At 41.5% G+C, this 21443-nt stretch overlaps 4 protein-coding genes across 8 annotated transcripts in view; 1 reads left to right on the top strand and 3 right to left on the bottom strand.

Annotated features, from left to right (window-relative positions):
- The window catches only part of LOC113035759 (syntaxin-1A-like), a 79641-nt gene extending 76393 nt beyond the window's left edge, over positions 1–3248 (bottom strand). Inside the window, exon 1 of one of the 3 annotated variants that reach the window (XM_026191443.1) lies at positions 2768–3248. In XM_026191443.1, the coding sequence (XP_026047228.1) occupies positions 2768–2797 (30 nt within the window). In that variant the 5' untranslated portion in view covers positions 2798–3248. The remainder of the gene's footprint in view (positions 1–2767) is intronic. The other 2 variants (XM_026191445.1, XM_026191442.1) reach the window with 2 other exon arrangements.
- Positions 3249–5423: 2175 nt separating this feature from the next.
- Positions 5424–11146, bottom strand: bud23 (BUD23 rRNA methyltransferase and ribosome maturation factor). Of its 2 annotated transcripts, none has more exons than XM_026193552.1 (12): positions 10922–11146; positions 10576–10613; positions 9608–9703; positions 8911–8993; positions 7719–7815; positions 7532–7628; positions 7404–7454; positions 7205–7290; positions 6954–6999; positions 6806–6867; positions 6008–6097; positions 5424–5820 (listed from the first exon to the last, which is right to left on the bottom strand). In XM_026193552.1, exons 1-12 carry the CDS (start codon positions 10967–10969, stop codon positions 5766–5768), a joined length of 849 nt encoding a protein of 282 aa, XP_026049337.1. In that variant the 5' UTR covers positions 10970–11146; the 3' UTR covers positions 5424–5765. The 2 variants fall into 2 exon arrangements, with proteins under 2 accessions (XP_026049337.1, XP_026049338.1); XM_026193553.1 differs by having other exon boundaries at positions 11050–11146.
- Positions 11147–12274: 1128 nt separating this feature from the next.
- On the top strand, positions 12275–15063 carry dnajc30b (DnaJ (Hsp40) homolog, subfamily C, member 30b). The gene has a single exon (XM_026193599.1). The coding sequence runs from the start codon at positions 12306–12308 to the stop codon at positions 13404–13406; it is 1101 nt and encodes a 366-aa protein (XP_026049384.1). The 5' UTR covers positions 12275–12305; the 3' UTR covers positions 13407–15063.
- A 1378-nt stretch (positions 15064–16441) lies between these two features.
- Positions 16442–21443, bottom strand: part of sh2b2 (SH2B adaptor protein 2) — a 29462-nt gene continuing 24460 nt past the window's right edge. For both annotated transcript variants that reach the window (XM_026192323.1, XM_026192322.1), the window contains exon 9: positions 16442–20008. In XM_026192323.1, coding sequence (XP_026048108.1) covers positions 19674–20008 — 335 coding nt within the window. In that variant the 3' untranslated portion in view covers positions 16442–19673. The remainder of the gene's footprint in view (positions 20009–21443) is intronic.

The following is a 21443-nucleotide window of genomic DNA, read 5'->3' as shown; positions in this document are numbered from 1 at the left end:
AGCAACTTCATTTTTCAGCATGACAGTGATGCCAAACACACTGTCATCTTGACAAAACAGAACAGAACAATAGGCAGCAAACATCCAATGAAGCGCTTTGAACGTCCTTGAAGAAGCCCAGAGAGCTACTGCAACTGTACCCAAAGACTACTTAAAGAAATTACATGAAAAGAGAGTTCAGGCTGCTGAAGAATAAAGGTGATCATACCAAATACAGACTGTCGAGCTAGCTACAACTCTGTTTTTACTTTATAGACTGTGTCTCTTCCAAGTATGTTTGCACATTTCAATAAATTGCTGCAATTATTTCTCACTTTCCTAACAAAATATAAAGAAATTAGTGGTGATTTAAGACAACTGCACAGTACTCTATGTAGGTTTATGTTGTGGTGACTGCTGGCTAAGAAAGAAACCTCCACATGTCTCCCTTAATGTACTTAAGCCTAAATAGGTTGCAACACTGACTGAGTCACTAGCGAGTGGTCATCATGAGTTCCTCTAGTTTCTATTCCCAAAGCGAGGATGCTCTGTTATGCTGCTAGTCCACAGAGATCTTGAAGTAAAAGTTCCTGGGATCATGGGAATCTAAGATTTCCCCTAGTGTTAAGGTGGCCTCCCGAAACTCCCAAATCTCATTAAAACCAATACAACAGTGGAAATAGAAAATCCAAAGCAAAAGTAATGAAAAGCCACAAGAGGTGGGTTTATGAGCATGCACAATATAGAACTTGATCTTCTCCCGTCTTGTCCACCTGAGAGGAGAAATATAAAAAGTGCAGTTATTTGCAGAGCTACTTTCAGGTACTGGGTGCTAAACAAACCAATGAGTAGGCTACAAGTTCTTGTTCTTGAGCTTAAGTGTTGGCAATAAACTGACCAAGCTCTCAAGCTCGGCAGACTTAATTGCAAAGGTCTGCAAAATATTTCTCTAAACACATCTCTACACGAAAGCTGGAGCTCTGAAAAAGTCAGGGCGCTGATAGATTAAAAATGGATCGTTTATCACATAAATACGACTGATAATTGTTTCTTCGCTTTTCTATTATTATACTAATAATCTTTCGTCTATACGATTGGTCAGCCACACAAGGGTTTTTTGGGTCCTGGAAACTTGTAAATATATTTAATATAAAAATGAGTTTAAAGTAACTATAGAGTAATCAGAAACTAAATTACTGTCACTGCTTACTGTTCGGTTTTTGACACAATCCCATCTACAGCCGGCCCTTCAGAGACAGATAAGAATCAAGAAGCCACATTAACTTGAAGCTGAAGAGGAAACCAATATTAATCTAATGCTGATGGGAAGCAGCTCTCTGTGACTTGCAATTTATTCCAGTTTTATTTGGTGCAGTTTGTCTGAAATAGGTCTGGCTGAGCTTCTCCAGCTGCCATTTCTCAGACACGACGGATATGATCAAAACTGATAAAAGAAAATAGAATCAGGGTGTTTGTGGACTGGCTGATGATTCACACTGAAGCTGCTGAGGAAAATTTGGACTATTTCTCCATCTTTCTCTTTCTCAATGATACAACTGCATCTTTCCAGCACTCCAAAGACATAGCATGGCAGGCTGAAGGCACGCCTCTCTCTCTCTCACACACACACACACACACACACACACACACACACACACACACACACACACACACACACACACTTGGCAATGCTGGGTTGTCTCCCTTGTGACCAATTCATAGCTAGATCTTCACTGAAAACTGAAGAGCTGCAAATTGTTTCCCCTCTCCTCAGCTTAACTGCCAATTACCCAGATCTGACAATGGCCACTTTACCACCACACACACAGAAAGTAGCCTATATGAAGCTGAAACTAACATTCCTGTGGAGGATGCTACTCAGTGGCTGTACTTCTGTATCAGTCAAGCCAAAAACCTGTTAGCCATCCAATCACACGTCTTCTTGTTACCACGTTAGCTTTTTTTAAACAATTTTTAATTGTTAAAAAAAAAAAAAAGGAAAAAAAAAAACAGCTGGCAGAAAGTCAAAGGGTGCAATTCAAGATTTCAAGGCTTTATTTCTCATCAGTGGTAAGAATAAATGGTGTCGGAGTTCATTTCCACAAGACTACATCCCTAATAAAGCACATTGCAGGGGTTTGAAAGACAAAACGTTGCGTTCCTTGTTGTTGGTGTTTAAAGGTTCTTGGATAAGACCCCTGTGACGCGCAGAGGGCGGACATTTCACAGGTGGAATGGGCGAGCTGGGACCAATTTCCCCACTCGAGTCACACACCCATAGTTGGTCAGATCGATCAAACCACACTGCACAAATTAATTAATATCACTGGTGGCATATTTCCAAAAAAAATCCTAAAAGGAAACCAGCAGTGGATTAATCAGCGACACCAGAAAGATTTGATGCTATTAAGTACAAAGTCTTAGCCGATGACCCTTTCTTTAGCACCAAAGAGCCTTTAAACTCATTTCACAACACTGACAAAAAGATCAAAGGGGCCATTGAGAAAATGACTTTTACTTTGTTTTTAACATCTAAAACCATTCCTGTCTGCTGCGCTTCATCCCGATTTACGCACAGCAAACCATGGCAGCAATACGCGCTCGTTTCCTACAATAAAACGTTACATTTGAGCTTCCATCAGGACCCGAGAGTCACAACTGTTGCTCACTCCGCGCACCTCGCTCTGTGGCCAGGAGCTTTCTGAGCACACATCGCTCCATAAAAAAAGCCCGTCTGTTCGCATTAACAGGTGGATGCTGAGCAGAAAGCACACAAACACAAACTTACATGTTTAAGTTCTTGCATGCGGTCCTTCATGATTCCCCGTTTCGCCGGTAAATTGTCGTTATTCCCTCAGTTCCCGTTGTCTTCTGGGTGTATGTGACGGTGATGGAGCGGCGGGGCGGAGACCGACGGGTAGACGTGAGCTCGACCGAGAGGAAGAGGCGCGTCTGGCGGCAGCAAGGGGCGGTGATTTTCCCCCTTCGGTTCGGATGCTGGGATGGTGAGACCACTTTACAGAGCTGGGTGACGCGCAATAAAGGTGAAGCGAGGCCTTCCGCCGTTAACCCATTACTCACCCACAACTTCCTCAATCCGGACTAATTGACTTTATTTTATTTATTTTCTTCTTTATTCTTTTCGGAGCTCTTTTATTATTTTGGCTGCATATTTAGTCCGACTGCATGAAGGTTAGTTTGACACAAAAACCAAAAGCACTGGGAGCCTGCCTGAGGGGGGAAATTGTGTTGACTCTGGTGAGCAGGTTCGGAGATAACGCCCAGGTACTTTGCATTGTGCCAAAGCGAACAGCGACCCCTGTTGAAACAGACGGATATGGCAACAGTACAAGGAGCTCGAAATGACCCAGAAATATTGCCTTCAATAACATATTTTTGTATTTAAAGCTCCATTTGAGAAAATATAATTCAAAGAATTTATTTCTGTGTGTTTAGATGCTTGATAAACTCAATCTCACTACAACAATCCTGTTTTTTTTCCCCCCTTTAGTCAATATTTGTTGTTTCCTGAGCAAATTAAAATAAAGACAAGGTCCAAAGAAGCATTAAAAATAACTCTGTATTAGTAGAAATTTTGACATTATCACAATCTTCCAGCTGTTTTTTCTTAAGCATTTATTCAACTCTTGGGTGGGCTGGAGTCTGTGTCACTGGTCCTTTCCAGGCACAGAATCCCTGCAGTACCATACACCACTAAAAATGGTGCCAACATGGTGCAGCAATTTATTGAAATGTGACATACTGTATATAAAGCAAAAACAGAGCTTGTACAATTTTAACAAACTTCAAAGTCAGTAGTTAGTACGACGACGGTTATTCTTCAACACAGCCTGAACTCTCGTCGGCAGCTTTCTTGTTATTTCTTTAAGGAGTGTTCAGGAATAGTTCTCCAAGCTTCTCAAATCACATTCAAAGCTCTTCTATTGGATGCTGGCTGCCTTTTTGTTTTGTTCTCGGTCAAGTTGTTCCCACACTGTCCATCCATTCGCTACCGCTTATCCTTTTCACGGTCGTGGGGGGCGCTGGAGCCTATCCTAGCTGTCATAGGGCGAGAGGCGGGGTACACCCTGGACAGGTCGCCAGTCTGTCGCAGGGCTAACACATAGGGACAGACAACCATTCACATTCAGATTCACTCGCACATTCACACCTAGTGGCAATTTGAATTATCCAATTAACCTATCCCCACAAGTTGTTCCCACACTGCTTCAGTAAAATTGAGGTCCGGGCTCTGGGGAGGCCAATCCATGACCGATAAGTGTTCCATTTGTGCCCAGCAGAGGCTTTCCATATGATATTGCGCGCTGCAGCAAAATCTCACAGTACATTTCTGCGTTCTTAATTTCATCAATTTTGACAAAATTGCCAACACCACGTTTTACAGACTGCTGTAGACATTCACTGTTGTGCATCTCTCCTGACCTCCTCCGTACATATTGATGACTGTCCTTGTGTAGTTTGGCATACCACACCCTTTTCTCCCCATTTCCTTTACCTAAGAACAACTTCTCGACAGCCACCTTTCCACTGAGCTTCTGATGAAGCTTCAGCAAACAGTAGCTCCTGTGTTAGATCCTAGCCCATTTTTCATAAGGACATGACTGTCAGGTGGTGCTGCAGATAGTTTTTTTTTTGTTTGTTTTTTTATGCGTAGATCTTTTTACGGGGAATCTTCTTACCTCTCAAACTGTTATCTTTGATGTTCTTCATAGATTCAGCTAAAGAAATGGGAACACATTTTAAGTTTGGGGGTTTTTTTAGCAATGGGTTGCTAGTAACAAATATAAAATTGGTTCTTTGCCAACTTGTCTGTTATGTACAGACAAAACACTGGGTCATCTCTTGAATTAGATGCCTTCCTATGCTTGAATGATTCATAGGTCAGCATTTAAAAAAAAAAAAAAAAAAAAAAAAACATTCCTCTGAAAGTGGTCAGATAAAAAGGGCTGGACTCAAAAAGCTAAACAAAAGCAAAGAAATGCCAAGTGTCCAAAAAAAACCCAAAAGACCAACAGAAAGTCTGGAGAACAGAAGACCACTTCAAAACCTCAAGAAAGTCTGGCTCCTTGGAAGCGAAATATGCAACAATGAGGGGTGACTTAAAACTTGTGCACAAAAATTAATTTTTCCTTAGCTGCAAGAAACAATAATTTTCCTCCATTACAAATGAGGCTAGTTCAGTTTCTCCCTTGTAAACGCAGCTCCTGAAGTTTATTTCTTTTTAACCTGATTAACTACCATTTTTTTCATTATTAAGTCATTTTTATAATCATAGCTCCCTAATAAAGGCAAATTCATTTTGTGGCTCTTTCTTTAATTTCTTTTATGAGCTAAAAATAAATAATTAAACAACCTCAATACATTTTTTGTTTAGTTTTAATTGAGAAAACATTGCAGATAATACAATAAACCACAAAGATATGGCCACTTATAAAATTGCTTAGATTTATTTATACTGTTTTGCTTTTTCTTCACTGTGGTTTTTGCCACCAGCTGTGAGTACACACACATTTGTTCATGTACTTCCAGCCAAACTGAACATTGTGAGTGCAATCTCACCGCTTTTAGCGAGGAACACTCGACCAAATATAAAAACGACTGGCTGTAATTGCATTTTGCTCTTGCATCACATCCACTTGAATTAAAGGGCTGAAAAATAAATCAGAGTCCAAACACTCTGCAGTTCCAGAGGTGGTTCCGTGTGTGTGTGTGTGTGTGTGTGTGACAGAGGAGGGCTAATGAAGGCGCAGCTGCATGAGTCAGAGCTAGAAATGAGGTCTTCGCTTACGTCCAGTGTATTTAGTGTCGGCTCGAACCTCCCTGCAGGTTAACAAACACACAGCAGAGACAGAGAAGCCAGTTAAGGTGCATTATAAAATACAGGCAATAAAAGGTAAAATCCAGTTAAAGCTAAACTAAGTACATTACGACATTCAGAGCTTTAAGCTCGGCATAATGAATTCAATTTTTCGTCCTCTAAGAGTTGAAAATACACTCATGCACACACCGTCCCTGTCTCCTCCTCCTCTCCTTCTTTTCCAGGATCCAGTCTCGTCCCTTCTTCAGCGATTTTCCCTTCATGTTTCTGAAACGACATCTTTACAGCGACAAATGAATATTAATACTTAGCATTAGATGCAAAACATCTCACATATCCAGTCACTTGAGTCTTACTCTGTAAAAGGGAGGAAAACCTGCCTGACAGGGTTTTAAGTCAAGCAGGACAACGACCCTTTCTGTCATTTCTTTTGGTCTTTTGGCTTCATAAAGGCAGGTAAGACTGAACCTGCACTCATCAAAGCTGAGACCAGCTCACTATCCTATTGCAAAGTAATAAATGGGATGATTTATACGGCTGCGTTATCACAAATCATAAGCAAATCACCAATTATCCTGATGAGAATAAATTACAGCTGTAGCAAACAGTCCCCGACATCATTCATCTTTACTGATCATATTGTTTGCTGCAGAAAAAAAAAGAGATGTAGCAAATCCTTTGAAAGCTACTACCACACAGACGGGAAATAAAAAAAAAATGTAAGGTTGTTAAAATCCCATACATTCTTTCCTTCGGCAGTCAACAATGAACAATCAGCAGAAAAACACATTAGAAAACACTCAAGTGGCCTCGGGCTGAAACACATTGCATATGTCTACATGAAACACAAACACACAAAAAGCTGTAAAAACACCAGAGATTGAAATAAACTGAATTAACAGCTGTTATGTCAACCCATGCAAACAGCTTTATGAAACAGTCTAATTGCTCAGGGTTGGCAGCATCGCCTGCAGTGGACGTCTTTACCTTTGTCCTGAGTACTGAACCTGGTTTGGAACAGCTTTGTCTGACGTTTCTGATCCCAGTCCCTGAAATACAGGAAAAAGACATTAACATGATCATCATCTGGCTCAAACAAAAGGCAGCAACCCACAACATCCACAGCTTTTCTTACTTTGGGAAGAACTCCTGCTACGCCGGCAAACAGACACAGGAAGAACCTGGAGATAAACAGGAAGCGTGTGTGTAAGAAAATGTAAACCAGCCAAACAGCTCCAATATGTAATCATACATCATGCAGCCAAGTCCCCCCTGTTCTAATTAGCCCTGTGTTGTGAGCACCCTGCTACCAATTTCACAGCCTATTAGGAAGGAATCAGTTGCAGACGTCAAAATAAAAAGGAGCCACTTCCAGTAAATACTGACTTTTTTGCTTTTGCACTGTTGGGGTAATCCACCACCATGCCTCCACTGAAACCTGCCTTCATGGCCTGTGTTGTTATCAGCTCGAGCTTTGGAGAGAAAAGAGGAAGGTGGTAAGTGAGTGAAGAGAAACCTTCAGGCTGTTCCTCTGCTGACACAGAGCCTTCATGGAAACACAAAGAGGGTTTTTTCCCCCTTTTACCTGTTCTGAGTTCTCAGGATAAAGCTGAAAGACTGCACGTGAGCCTCTTGACTGAAAGAGCAAAAAGAGGTTATAAAATGTTTTCATCAAAAATAAGCTTCCTGGATATTTGAGTGATAAAATCTTACCAGACATGAGTACAGAGTGCTAAAGAAGGTGTAGAGTCTCTTTGGAGGACTGTGCGTCCTTTTGTCTGCATTACAAAGCCACTGCAGGGCAGAGATACTGAAACAGGAAAAGAGTTTTTTAAAGGGGTCATAAATCATTCAAAATTCCCAGGAAGAGCCTGACTTATAAGCATCCTTTGTTCTTTACCTGACACAACCATCAAAGGTACCAGGTCTGAACGGCATCCCGTGGCCCATGTCTCCCAGTACGAGGTCTCCTTCCACCTCTCTGTCCAGTGCAACATCTGTCACACAGAAGAGAATTACATTTGTTTAGAGTTTATGTATTTCTTGTGGTGACATAAATGCACAAAAAACAACCAACTGTAACCGCATATTGGATCTGTTATCATGCTTAAAATACATTTTAGGCTTAAATTCCATTAGCCAATCACATGGCAGCAACTCGATGTATTTAGGCATGTAGACCTGGTCAAGAAGATCAGCTGAAGTTCACTAAGCATTAGAATTGGGACGAAAGGTGATTTATGTGACTTGAATTAAGCATTTTTGTTGATGTTATCAGGGCTGGTGTGAGTATTCGGAAACTGCTGGGATTTTCCCCGAACAACCACCTCTAATGTTTGCGAAGAAAGGTCGGAAAAATAAAATATCCAATAAGGAGCAGTTCAGAGTTAAAACATCCTGTTGAGGACAGAGGAGAATGGCTTGACTGCTTGGACTTGATAGAAAAGCAACAGTAAATCAAGAGTATTTTGAAACGCACAAAGGTCTGAGTTGTAGCAGATGGGCTACACCAGCAGACCACCACACCTGGTGCCATACCTGTCTGCTAAGAACAGAAAACTGAGGCTAAAATGTACATAAGCTCACCACAACTGGATTTAAGAAACATTGCCTGGTGATGATGAGTCTCAATTTCTGCTGCAGCACTTGGATGGCACGGCCAGAATTTGACCTAAATGACATTAAAGCGTGGATCCCTCCTGCCTTGTATTTACAGTTTAGACTGCTCGTGGTGTATTGTGGCGGGATATATGATTTTGCACACTCTGAGCATTTTATACTCTAGTTTTATGACTACCTATAAGTGTGTGAATGTATTGGATGTCCTGAAGCTAACAATGTCTTCCTTTAACTCATCTAGTTCCAGTCTGAAGCCAGACTTTAGGAATATTTTTGGAATATAGTCAAGCTTTGGCACTATATGTTGGGAAAAACATTACGTTTTAACACACGGACATCAATAAAACAGGAGGCTGACTGTTCATTCCCTTCAGGGGTGTTAGATTATGTCAGTATTTAGCTGCACATGTACAAATTTTTAATGATATATTCCGTATATCATGAGTGATATAAAGTTTGAGTGTCAAACGAACCCAACATCGCGGTGCTGATGTCGACTCCGACCCAGTAGTGTCCCTCTTCTGACAGGTAATCTCCGCTGAGACCGGAGCCACACCTGAGAGGCACAGACCAGATTGTTTCTCATCACAAATACATCAGATTACTGTGTCACATAACAATGAGTTATGTTCAAACTAAAACTCATAACAATGACTTTTCTACAACACCAGCAGACATTCTGACTTTTGCCACATTTCAACCTTTAAGTACCACGAAAAAAAATGGTGCTTCAAATAAATCCGGGAGGTACAAAACCCTCCACAGCCAATCATAAATGTTTGCATCCCCCACCTCCCAAGTTTTTAGACTAAAAGCACTGCGCCATCACCTGAGCAAGAGGCTTCTTGGAGGATAAAGATAATATCCCAGAAACTACTGGAAAATGCCCCTTTCTCAAAACTCAGTTTTTCAGGGATTTCCTTAAATGCTTTACTTCTTTTTTCTTTTCTTTTTTTTTATTACTAATAAAGAATTCAATAAGTTTGATTGGAGCTAGTTCTAAACGTGCATTCATTCATGCAACAGTACTGCCAATATGCGTCTACCTGTCAAAGCACTGCTTAGATTACTGATGAGCCTTTCATGTTATTGTTAAGAGTAAATATGTACTACCATGTTACATCTCTAACTTAATGCACTTGCTATAAGTAAATTCAGCCACTCACTCACCCAACATCCAACAAGAAGCAGGGCTGTCCCTCTGGCAGGCTCAAAAGCTCCACAGCTCTCTCTGACATCTGGGTCTGGATCTCAATCATTCGAGAGCTAAGAAGCAACAAAACACAACAAGATTTCAGATCTTTTATATTATTAAAACATTTTTTGGCAGATGCTAACTTAATTTTCTCGCTTATGAACACAAAATCAGGCAACTTGCTGCTAACGGACAGGCATAAAACTGTTCTCTATTCTGTTTTACTGTAAATCCGTCTGAATCAGGGGAAAAGGGGGGTAATGACACAGCTATACCCCTTTTTTGAAAGAGGAAGGGTGGTTCATACATGACAGCCACAAACAAAGACTCTTTAAGTTGTTATATGTTTGACCCAAAGGAGTTTTAGGTGTTTGAATCTTTGGTCAGTGTCCCACATCAAAGTAAGTTAGCCAAGGTGGGATGAAAGAGGCTAAACACGGGGCATCTTTAAATTTAGTCAAGAAAATGTATCCTTTCCTGAGGTCTTCAAATTAATTTATACACTGAACAACTGTGCAGTAATGAGCATTCACCCAGAGGTGCAACTAATGAGTTCTCATTAACAACCCACTGTACCTGGTTTGATACAGATTAACGGATTGCTCATTTAGTCCTAAAACCAAACGCTTTCCAGTTAAACATAAAAAAAACCATCAGTCAAGAAGCCATGAAGGCAGAATAAAAATGGTTTAAATGAAGTGTCTCAATCATATACAGAATGTATATATAAAGTGCAGCGGACAGTAAAGGGGTTGGAATAAAACTACTGAGATTAGATTCTTTATGTTAGAAATGCAACCCTAACAAAAAACTTAAATGAAGCGCACAGTTTAATTATGTCAAAGGACAGAAGAACTGAGACACTGGATAAAAAAAAGAGTTGTGTGTTACATATAAACATGTAACGTAGTCACAAACATAGTATCGTTACATCCACACTCACTTTTGGGAGTACTTCTTGGCCTCCTCTTCATTGTAGAACTGCAGAGATTAGAGCACATCAGATTGACAGATCAGTAACACCTCAGTTTACTCCTACACCCCTGCAGCTGCTTCTCTGGTGCTTCAAGCATCATTTAAACCAGACCAACACACAGCTCACCAAATCACATCCTTTGAAAAAAACAAATTACCGACTCATGTTCACTAAACAACCATTTAAACCATGTCTTTAAAGCTGCTTCAGCTGGAGGCCTTTAAAGAGCCATTTATAGATTTAAAATGCTCCTGTAGAAGAAGCACCGGCAGAAAACCAAAGCTAAAAAAAAAGAATAAACCGTCCGACTGACCACATCTGGAGGAGCTGAGTGTTCGGGTCGTCGACAGCTGGACGCCATGCTCGCGTCTACTTGTCAATCGTTATGTTACGGGAGTAATTTTACTTAATAAACAAGCTGCCTGGTAGCAAAAGACTCACACGTGAATTATGTTGACGTCATTCACAAGCGACGGCACGCCTCTTCTTCTTTTGCACCGTTTGGAACGTTGGAGCGCTTTACTGCCACCCTCTGACCTGCCGTGCCGACCACCCTAAGCTTTCTAAAATAAATAAATAAATAAAATAAATGAAAACATATGAAAAGATCATTTTTTATTATCAATATACATTTTTACTTTGATCCTAACATAGTACTATTATCTCAAATTTTGACTTAATTCTCAAAACTAGAAATGCTAGTAAAAAAAAGATTGAAGTCGAACTGGAAGTTCATTTTTTTTAATTAATTGAGAATAGATTGTTAGAAAAAAAACGACTAATACTTTATTCTGAATGTGGTCCCAATACTTATACATTATTTTTCGTAGCAAATTTGCAATACTTACTACTTCAACTTAAAATCTGGATCTTGGATCTTTCGACTTTAATCTAGCACATTCTTTTATTATTGCTGTTGATTTTGAGAGGGCAACATTTTGAGATAAATCTCAAATAATAATATTTGTAGATTAACTGTAATGAAAAAAATCAGATTTAAATCAGATTTATTGCCATATTTTTAATACTATATTTATTACATTATTATAATCACTAATTATAATTATTTTTGGCCCTCCATATCATCACCAACTTACTGTTTATTTTTAATATATCTTTTCATCGTGCTGCATCTTTGTGATATGATTTATTGTCTATTTTTTGCACCTTTATCCAGGTTCTCATTCCTCTTGACTCCAACAAAAACAGGAACTTTATGCAGAAACTAATTCATTCATGAAATCCTCTTATCCGTCTTACTTTGCATCCAGAGAGATAGAAACCCTTTCCTCTATAAAATTCACGTTTAATTAATCACACAGTAACAAAGTTGGAATTATCTTATCAAAGGTTGTGACGCTGTTGCATGGGTAGCTACTCTGTCTTTTACATTACAAAAGAAAATAAAAATAATGTTTTAAGAATGAGAAATTGTCATTTCATTAAAAGAAAAGGACTTAAATTAAATCTCTCTCAAATTTTTTTACATTGTAGAAGATAAAGAGAATCAATTGTCCTAATTTCCTTTAATTTTACACGAGAAATAAAGTGTTAATGTTGATCTTTATGTTACTGGTGCTCTGCTAAATGATTGGTCGGTTGTGTTTGACTACTTCCTGTAAACATTGACTCTGATTGGGTCCTCTTTCTCTCACGCGCCGGATGCTGCAGCTGTTTTCCGGCCCCTGCTCGGTAAAATGGCAGAGGTCGGTCAAAGGCTGGGGAACGGAGTTTACCGGCTGTCTGCTCTCAAAACCAGCCAGAGTCGAGCCGTGTGCCCCGGAGGAAGTCCCGGGTGTCTTATAACAAACCATGCCTTCGTTTCCGGTCGGGTTACAGAGAAATCAGTCCAGTCAGCTTCAGAAAGCACAGAAACACTTCTCAGGTCAGAGAAAGTTTCCACAGTGAAGGAAAGCGGGAGTCAGGTGTTGGAGAGTGCGGCTGCCTCCGGTTTCACCGAATTTTTAGAAAACACGGGGAGCCTGCGAGCTCATAAAGCTGCTCTTTTCCTCCAGAAGAAGCTGCTGCTTTGCAGGATGAGACTGTGGACGACAGCAGCTGTCTCCATCCACCCTGACGCCTTCAGGTCCCCCCAACAGCGCCGAGCTCTCTGCACGCTTACCTTCATCTTGGCAGATCCTGGATCAGACAGGCTGGGAAGTGGACACGGTCTGAATCTGCTCCATGACGCCCTGAAGTCAAGTTTCACAGCAGCTAGAAGCTACAGCTGGAGGTCAGAAGACGCTCCTCTGCTGCACAGGAGCAGGACTGCCTATTATGACATCCTCAAAGTGTCTCTCAGTGCCACGCAGTCTCAGATCAAGACGGCTTACTACAAGCAATCCTTCATCTACCACCCTGACAAGAACCCCGGGAGCAAGGAGGCCACCCAGCGCTTCTCTGATATCAGCGAGGCTTACACCGTGCTGGGAAACATCAGCCTGAGGAGGAAGTACGACCGCGGCATCCTGAGCCGGGCAGACATCCAAAATGCAGGCAGACCCTCCAGCAAGGAGGCTTCCAGCAGATCCACGGGCTCCCAACAAAAACCTCAGCAGAGAGCCAGACAGTTCTCCCAACCTGGAGGGAGGCCCATATTTGATTTTGATGCCTTTTATCAGGCTCACTACGGGGAGCAGCTGCAGAGAGAGAAGGACCAGAGAGCCAGGAAGCAGCGGATGGAGGAGGAGCTGAAGAAGCATCATAGCAGGTGGAGGCAGAAGAAAATGATGGAGGTGGCTGTGGTAATGCTGCTGGCCATGGCAGGGCTAATTATTATCAATGTCAACGGGCCTTGAAATAGAAGCGGCAGCCGGAGGCGCTTCTGGGGCTGCACTTTATGACTCTCAGGGTGAGGAGGTGGAGACGGGAAGTGTTTGCACAGTTGCTGACAGCTGAAGAGGTTCAGTTGTTTTCAGGAGTAAACAAACCGTCTCACTCGGATTATTTAAGCTGTTTCAAGCAGCAACTTGTTAGGCTCCGTGTCTGTACTGTATACTGATTGTTTAAAAACATGGGTTCATTTCTCAAGTCTTCGATTGAAAAAAACCAAAAGAGTTCTTGCTTTTTACAGTCATTCCTCCTGTTCATGCTTAGTGATGACAAAAAAAGAGGCCAGGCTTCATTTTAATAGTTCACAGGACATAGAATTGACCTTTAAATCACGCATGATGTGTTTTTATTGTAAGCGATGTTGGACAAAAGCCCCAGTTTTCCCCTTCCAGTCAAAAAACTGAAGCTAAAATGAGCCTTCAGCTGTCCCCATTTCAAAGAGGATGTCCTCTTGAAAGACAGGCTCTTTTGTTGGCAGCTCACTATTTCTATATCTGCCTGAGCTCAGGGTGGAACTGCTTTTCAGGGAAACAAAGAGACTGGGTTTTGAAGGTTTTGAAAGTTCATTTAAGAAGAGGATCGCTTAAATCCAACAACCTGTGCCTACGCTAAGTGGAAAATCAGGTTGTGCATTTGTCTGAATGTCCCTTTTTTTTGTATGTATTGGTTCATTGTGAGCACTATGCACACATGGTGTGAACACGTCCTTAATGACCAGTGTAAACATGAGGAATGATTACAGAAAGCAAAACCTGGTTGAGACAGGCAGGGATGCTGTACGACAACAACTGAATGTTTCAGTTTCTCCACGTGTAGAAGGGCGATGGATCGAAGGCAGTGGAAACTGTAAACCACCCCACAGGTTGGGGACTTGAATGTAAGTCAGGGGTGTCAAAGTCATTGTAGTCACCGGCAGCCCATTTTGATCCACAGTCGGATGATTGGAGCGAAACCCGCATTAAACACCACAGTGGACCTGCAAAAGCACAAAACCTTCACATGTAGCTGTTGTAACTAACAAAAGCAACAATAACTTTGACCCATTTTCACTCATGTACAGTGATGTTTGTGGATTTTATGAACAAGTTAAAGATGTCGCTGCTGTCCTGTAGTGTAACGGTTCGTGTTACCAGGGCCCTGCATTTGACACCCCTGATACACTCAGTGTATGGGTGATGTCCTCATTACCTCATTTCATGTTTTTATGTCTTAAGAGGTCAAAGCTCCAACAACACCTGTAGTATTAAGATTACCCTGATGAAGGCAGCAGGCTGGTAAAAATCACAAAGCTGTTCTTTATACTGCAAATGTTGCTGGAGCTTTGACTTCTTTGGACCCTTTTTCTTTTCTGTGCATCTATGAAATAGGTGTAGAAACATGTTGCAAACCATGTACCTGGCATAGACTTGGGTTAGTCTTTCTAGCACCTATACTATTTTCTGTAGTAGCAGGCTGAAGTCAGACAGCTTTTGGTGGTTCAGGTTGATTTCTGTCTATCAAACTTCTGCAAAAGGAAGAAGATCATTCAACTTGTCCTTCCTGTATAATGCACAATTCTTTTGGCCTTCCTTATACTCCAGCTCTGTAATGTGGAAAAATCACTTTAGTAAAATTTGAAGATTATGGATTTTTTTTTTTTGTCCCACTGGGGAAAAAAAAGATTTGGTACCAAATATATATTTTTTGCCATACATAAGTCAAAATTTAAAATTACAATCTTGTTACTTATTTAGACTTTTCAGTGGCAAAAACAAGTTTCCATATAAGATTAAGCTGGTATTAGTTGCATTACATACTTGCACCTCCTTCCATGTATTTCAGTGTAAATATGTTTATGTATTGTAAAATTTAAATTTAAAGTCGATTATTATGTGTGAGGAAAGCTCCAGTACGAAAAATACAAAACTGTGCAGTGCATCCCTTTTCTTCCTAACTGATTCAGCATCAGGGCAGAGTCTGTTCCAGCTGCCAGAAGCAGAGGACAACAACACGGAGGGCTAACACAGAGAGACAAGCACTCATATTCACATTCACACCTATGACCAATTTAGAATTACACGTTACTCTAACATGCATGTGTAAAGGGAGAGAACCTATAAAGGTACAGAGATAAAGTCCCCGGCCAAAGAACTCAAACCCTTCTTGTATTCTCGCTGTGAGTTGAAAGCGCTGCAGTTACCTAATAATTACCTGAGCCGAGGATTCAGCCCAGCTTAGAAGCGATTACGTTTTAGTTTCAGAATCAGAATCAGAAAGGGGTTTATTGCCAAATGTTGAGCAGGTTTACAACATTAGGAAATTGCTGAATCCAGATTTCTTTTTCCTTGTGAGATAACTGTATCATGTCCTCATGAATAGAAATTAATAATAAAAAATGCATTATATGATACTGCATTGGTGTTTGCAGGAAAATAATTACTACTTAAATACTATGTGCACAGAGCACCCGTGTTTGTCCCCCCCAATGTTACAAGAGCTGACCTGTAGAGGGCATCTGAGCACAACGAAATGATCACTAGGTTACAGCTGGAGGCCTGACAGGCTCCCAGAGGCTCTTTGTGTGAGTATGAATGCATGCAAGCTGTAACATATTAAAGACATAAAAGCACTACAAATATTGACTCATGTCTTTAACTTGTTGTCTAGCATAAGTCAAACATTTGTAAACTGTGGCTTTTTAAATTGAGATCACTGGCCACCCTGATGAGTCTACGTGGGGAGCATGAAAGTATGGCAGGTCATTTTATGTCAGCCGTAGAGCTTAATTATAGAATAAAGGTGGGTGGTTGCGTTAAATATAAACACACAAACAGCGAGCAAACCCACGGTACATATGAGTTTTCATACCTCTGTTAACACAGACTCATAAGTAGGTCTCTTTTTGTCTCTGTGCTACTTTCGGCACTTTATGAGAATATGTTTGTTGAAACTCTCAAGTCTGTTACCTGCCTGAACTTTTGACCTGTGACGTCTCAGCGGGAATAACTGGAGAAAGCGTGCAAAAGTTTGTTCACATTTTATTCACAGAAATATAAAGTAGTATGTCAAGTACATCACTTTGTACAAAATTGCACAGACTCTTCAAAACTCAGCCAGACAACAGAAAAACTCGGCTGTAGGAGTGTTAAGAAAATAAAAGGGAGACGATGAGTAATCTGCGATATGTGAGATGGCTTTCTTGCAAACAAACAAGAAGAATCAATCAATTGTACATAAGTAAGACTCAATAGGAAAAATGTAATTTTACAACGGCTGAGGAATAAATATGTCTCAAAAATAGGATTCAAATTGGCACATGAACCGCTCCGTCCGCTCCTCGACTGCAATCACCTGTGAGGCTACATGGCCGCGCTTGAAGGGGCAGTTAACGCTTGATATGTTTATTACAACTGAAGAAAAGTGTTGCATATGTGCCACCTGTTACAAACAGCTGCTCGCTTGGCTGTTGCACTGTCTGTTTTTTATGCTTTAAGGAGAAAGAAAAAAAAAAGACTGACATGTTAGGAAATATGCTTGTTCACTGCCTTGCCAAGAGATTGCTGAGATGACTGACAGGAAATGTGAAGCTGCAGTTGCCAAATTTATCTTTTAGATTATTCATTAGAATAAGAGCGTAACAGGCAGAAATCTAGAAGGAAAAAACTCCTCATCTGCCCTCTGTAATCTAAGAGCCTTTCATCTGATGAGCACTAGCATATGCACGTACTTTGAAGGGTTCTGCTTAATCTACTATGCCAACACTTTCCAGATGGACTTAAAATTCTCTATACTGCACAGTTAATCTGGCCTGAAAATACCTGTGATTGGACAAAGTCTCCCTACCACAGGTTAGAGTTTTTAAACCTTCAAAACAAAGCCATGAGAGATGCAGGAATCCAATCATAGTTTTCTTGGATTATTGCTCACTGGTGCCAAAATCATGTTGCCTGCCCCAGTTTTAAGACTGTAGGTAAAGAGGGTTCAGCTAAGATAGGCTGACTCCATTAGAGGTGACAATATCCATCTATGAGCTTCTCCGAGGCTCATTTATGTCTCCTTTATTTAGCACAAATCCCAAACTGCAAGTATGTGCTCTGTTTGGGCGAGCTTGCAGGTTGCTTGGAAAGTAGCTCCAGCCAAAAATTAGTCCAGCATGCAATCAGAACATATTGTTGTACATGTTACACAAGCGAGTCTTGGCCAGGAAAACTGCTCCCTGTGTTTCCAGTCTTTGATTTAAATTAGCTACCTGTTGGCAGCGTGGCTTCACAGGAAACAGAACTTCCTGAACTACGGGGCACTTGCAAGATAGCCCAGAATCAACTTTGGTCCTGTGGTAGCTGTAACATTCATGTGGCCAAAAAGCATTTCAAATTTTGACCATGTTTTTGAAAAAAGTGTCTGACACCATAGATATAGTTCAGTTTTTACTTTCCAGAGGGTCACCTAGTGACAAGTCTGGTTTCTAGACATCAAATAAGCACCGTGCGATTTCTACCAGCAATCACCTGACAACAGTCACCACTTACCACAATAACCGACTGCTTTTTACACTCAGGCGAGTTTCTGTTTTAGTCTGACTACAGTGCTAATGTCAGTCCGAGTCACAGCTTTGGAAACACGCCTCCGAGGGAGGATGTCCTGTCATAAATCCCGTGTGGCTCTAGCTTGCAACGAGCAAAATCTGTTCCACTGTAAGAAAATCAAAATGACTGACAGTAATTTTCCGAAAATTGAAATGATCCGGCGCAGGTCCAAATAAGTTCTGCTAATGTTTAGCTCTGTTCTGTCCCATTCATTGAACGCTTTGCTGCTTTTCACTCTCCAATGTAAGTATAACAGAGGCAGTGATAGGAAGTGACGGGGCTCTGGTTGTATTACACTAATTAGTTATTAGCAATATTTCCAAAAATGTCACACTTTTCCTTTTGTGAAAATGATGTTTTTCTTGAATAATTTTCTGCATAAAGCTTATTCCCATGTCGGCACAAATTAAAGCAGTGATGCCATATCTGTCCATTCAAGCATGGCCATGTAGTACCCTTTATTTAACTAGCTGTGTCATTCCAGGTCACACCCAAAAGCTCACCTGCAGGCCACATATACAGTGTACAATACTGCTACCATTCAAAACAACATGTCCCAAGTCCCTCCGATAAATGCTGGATTTGGTATAATTATATTTTCAAGGCATTACTTTAATGTGATCTATATAAACAGGATATCTAATCTACAGGTTATTCATATGCTGAGCGTGAATACAGAACCGTCACCAGATGGAGGGACCCCGAAAACCATGTTTCAGAAACACTACTGTAGCACACCGATCATCGAAAAATATTTGCACTCTACTACACCACCACACACTCATAGAAATACCCCAGTAGGACGACAAAATTGGAGCCACGCTTCCCTGTTCGTGCAGACTTCTATTGTTCATGTTCCATTTAAACAGCTTTAAACTGATTTGTAACACAACATATGACCGTGTGTGTCTGTGTAGAAGAAAATGCTCTCAGTATGCAGGTATGCAGGTTCGGTATGTCAGATAATTGTCAGGCACTAAGACCCTTTAGGCTGTACATGTTTGGGAAAAAACATCTCCGAGCTAACACTAACACACCCATGATTGCTGTACTTATGTTAGTGGAGAGCAAAGACCCAGGGCAGGACTCTGTAGGGAAAGCCCACAGGGAAAGTGAGGATATCCGGGACGGGCTCAAAGCAGCTTTACAAACATTAACAGAGCTCATAAGGGAGGGGCTGTTTCTTCGGGGTCATTTTAAACTCGCAAGCCTTCAGCAGGGTGGTGACACGGGCTCTGCTCCCAGGGAACTATGGGTAAGGGTGAACGGGAAGTGGTCAGTAGAGATGAATCAAAGCCATATGACTCTACTGGATGACTTCCTCTTGCTTTCTCCACCTACGATTACATTCACCACAGCCTTTTTCTGTTTTTTTTAAACAGCTTCTTCTCAACCTTAACCCATCCTTTCCTACCTGTAGCCCTCACTGTTTCCCATTAACCGGCATCCACAGAGAAATCCACAGAGGCGGAGGGTTTTTATGAGCATGGCCACGCTGCTAAGGATCATTATCATCCCATCCCTTGTCAAATCAGAGGAACAGGAAATTGCCTTGAAATAAAAACCGACAAACTGGACGCTTAGTGATCCAGTGATTTGGACCATTTTCATCATCAGCAGAGGAGAGCCCAATGTAGCTTCCAACTTTCTGGACCTGGCCTGGGTCATTTAGTAGAAAGAGTACTGGTTCTCCACAGCTCGGGCCCTGCGAGTCCCATCAGCATCATGATAGTCATCAGATGTACCACTAGAGGCCTCCAGCAGACGTTCAGAGCTATTGCTCCGGCTCTGCAAGCCTCCACCTACTCCTCCTCCAGTACCTGGGTCGCTGCGGGAGAGGGAGGGAAGGGCGGTGGGTGAGGAGGAGGTGCTTGAGGAAAGTGGGGCATCAGATGGAGGCCCCGTAGGTGCTGCGATTCCAGGAAGGTGAAGAGCTGGCTGGGCTGAATCTGTTCGGCACATTGCATCCCTGGATGGAGTAAGGACTGGAGGCGAGGTCACATCTGTAGGAGATTGTGGGGAGAAGAAAGGGATCCTTTTAATAGAGGACATATTAATTATACAGAATATTCTCTGCTACTGCTATTTGTTTGCTGGCTTCCATTAAGAGAGTTGCTTGTAAAAAGCTTCTTCACAGAGCAGTGTGTAAACACAGGCGGTGCGAACCTCCTTTATTATCCTTTCTCTCAGAGGGCAATAACACCGACAACACTGTTGCCAAAGACACGCCTGACCAGCGTATCAATAAAGTCTTTTACACCCTGAATCAAACCCTCACTGTGTGTGTGTGTGTGCGTGTGTCTGTCAATGAGTGCGTGAGTGTGTGCAGCATTTGAGGAAACAGAGGACTTCTTTGTGACCACCAGAGTGGCTAGGAGCCGGAGTCTCGGCCTGCATGCAAAACTCCTGCGGTATAATCGCCCCCTCACTCTCCTGTACAGGAGGGCATTTATCCCATGCCAGGAGAGTGGAGGGCAGAAGGTGGGGGTGGGTCTTTTAAATCCAGTATTGTTTACATCTGTGTTTACCAGCTTGCAGTTTTCGAATTCTCTGCCTTTGCTGGTGCATTGCAGTGTATCCAGTTATATTACCTACATCAGATCTGTGGAGTAATGACGCCACTGGTTTGACGTTACACTTTACAGTTACAGATTTATTACAGTTAAGAGTTTAGGTCCAAGCTTATCGATTTCCACAAATATTCTACGTATAAAACTGGTGAGTGAATCCTTCCTAGAGCCGACAGCTGGATGGTGAACGGGTTGAAACAGCTGGCAGAAAAGCAAGGCAGCAGTGAGCAGATGGGAAATTCTGTAGCATAAATAGTATAATATGTTACGTGTATATGATGCAGTGGAGCTCAAGTTGCTCGCCTGAACTAGTTTGCAGGGTTCATGTGATAAACAGTGAGATATAAACAGGTCCAAAGCTCCACAGGAAACCTTACGTGGAGTCTGAGTTTGAGTTCATAACAACCTAATAATCATTAGTGTTAATGATTATTAGGTTTGTGAGTAAAAATTCAGCAAATTAGCAGCTAAAATTATATTTGCCACTTTATTAGGTACATCTGTTCAACTGCTCATTAATGAAAATATCCAGTTGCCTGATTACATGGCAGCTACTCAGTGCATTTAGGCATGTAGAGATGGCACGGCTGAGATCACCAGCTGAAGTCCAAACTGAGCATCAGAAAGGGGAAGAAAGGTGATTTAAGTGACTTTGAGCATGGCACAGTGTTGCTGCCAGATGGGCTGGCCTCATTATTTCAGAAACTCCAGATCTACTGGAATATTTTCCCACAACCATCTCTAGGTTTACAAAGAAACATACAAAATCCAGTGAGTGATGTCAGCGATCAGAGGAGAGTGGTCAGACTGCTTTTCGCTGATAGGAAGGCAACAGTTACTTAAATAACCACTTTTTACAACTAAGGAA

Source organism: Astatotilapia calliptera, chromosome 14 (genome assembly GCF_900246225.1).
Source record: "Astatotilapia calliptera chromosome 14, fAstCal1.2, whole genome shotgun sequence".
In the NCBI taxonomy this organism is placed as follows: domain Eukaryota; kingdom Metazoa; phylum Chordata; class Actinopteri; order Cichliformes; family Cichlidae; genus Astatotilapia; species Astatotilapia calliptera.
The sequence above is the reverse complement of the archived record's forward strand: the minus strand, read 5'-3'. Positions and strand labels throughout refer to the sequence as shown.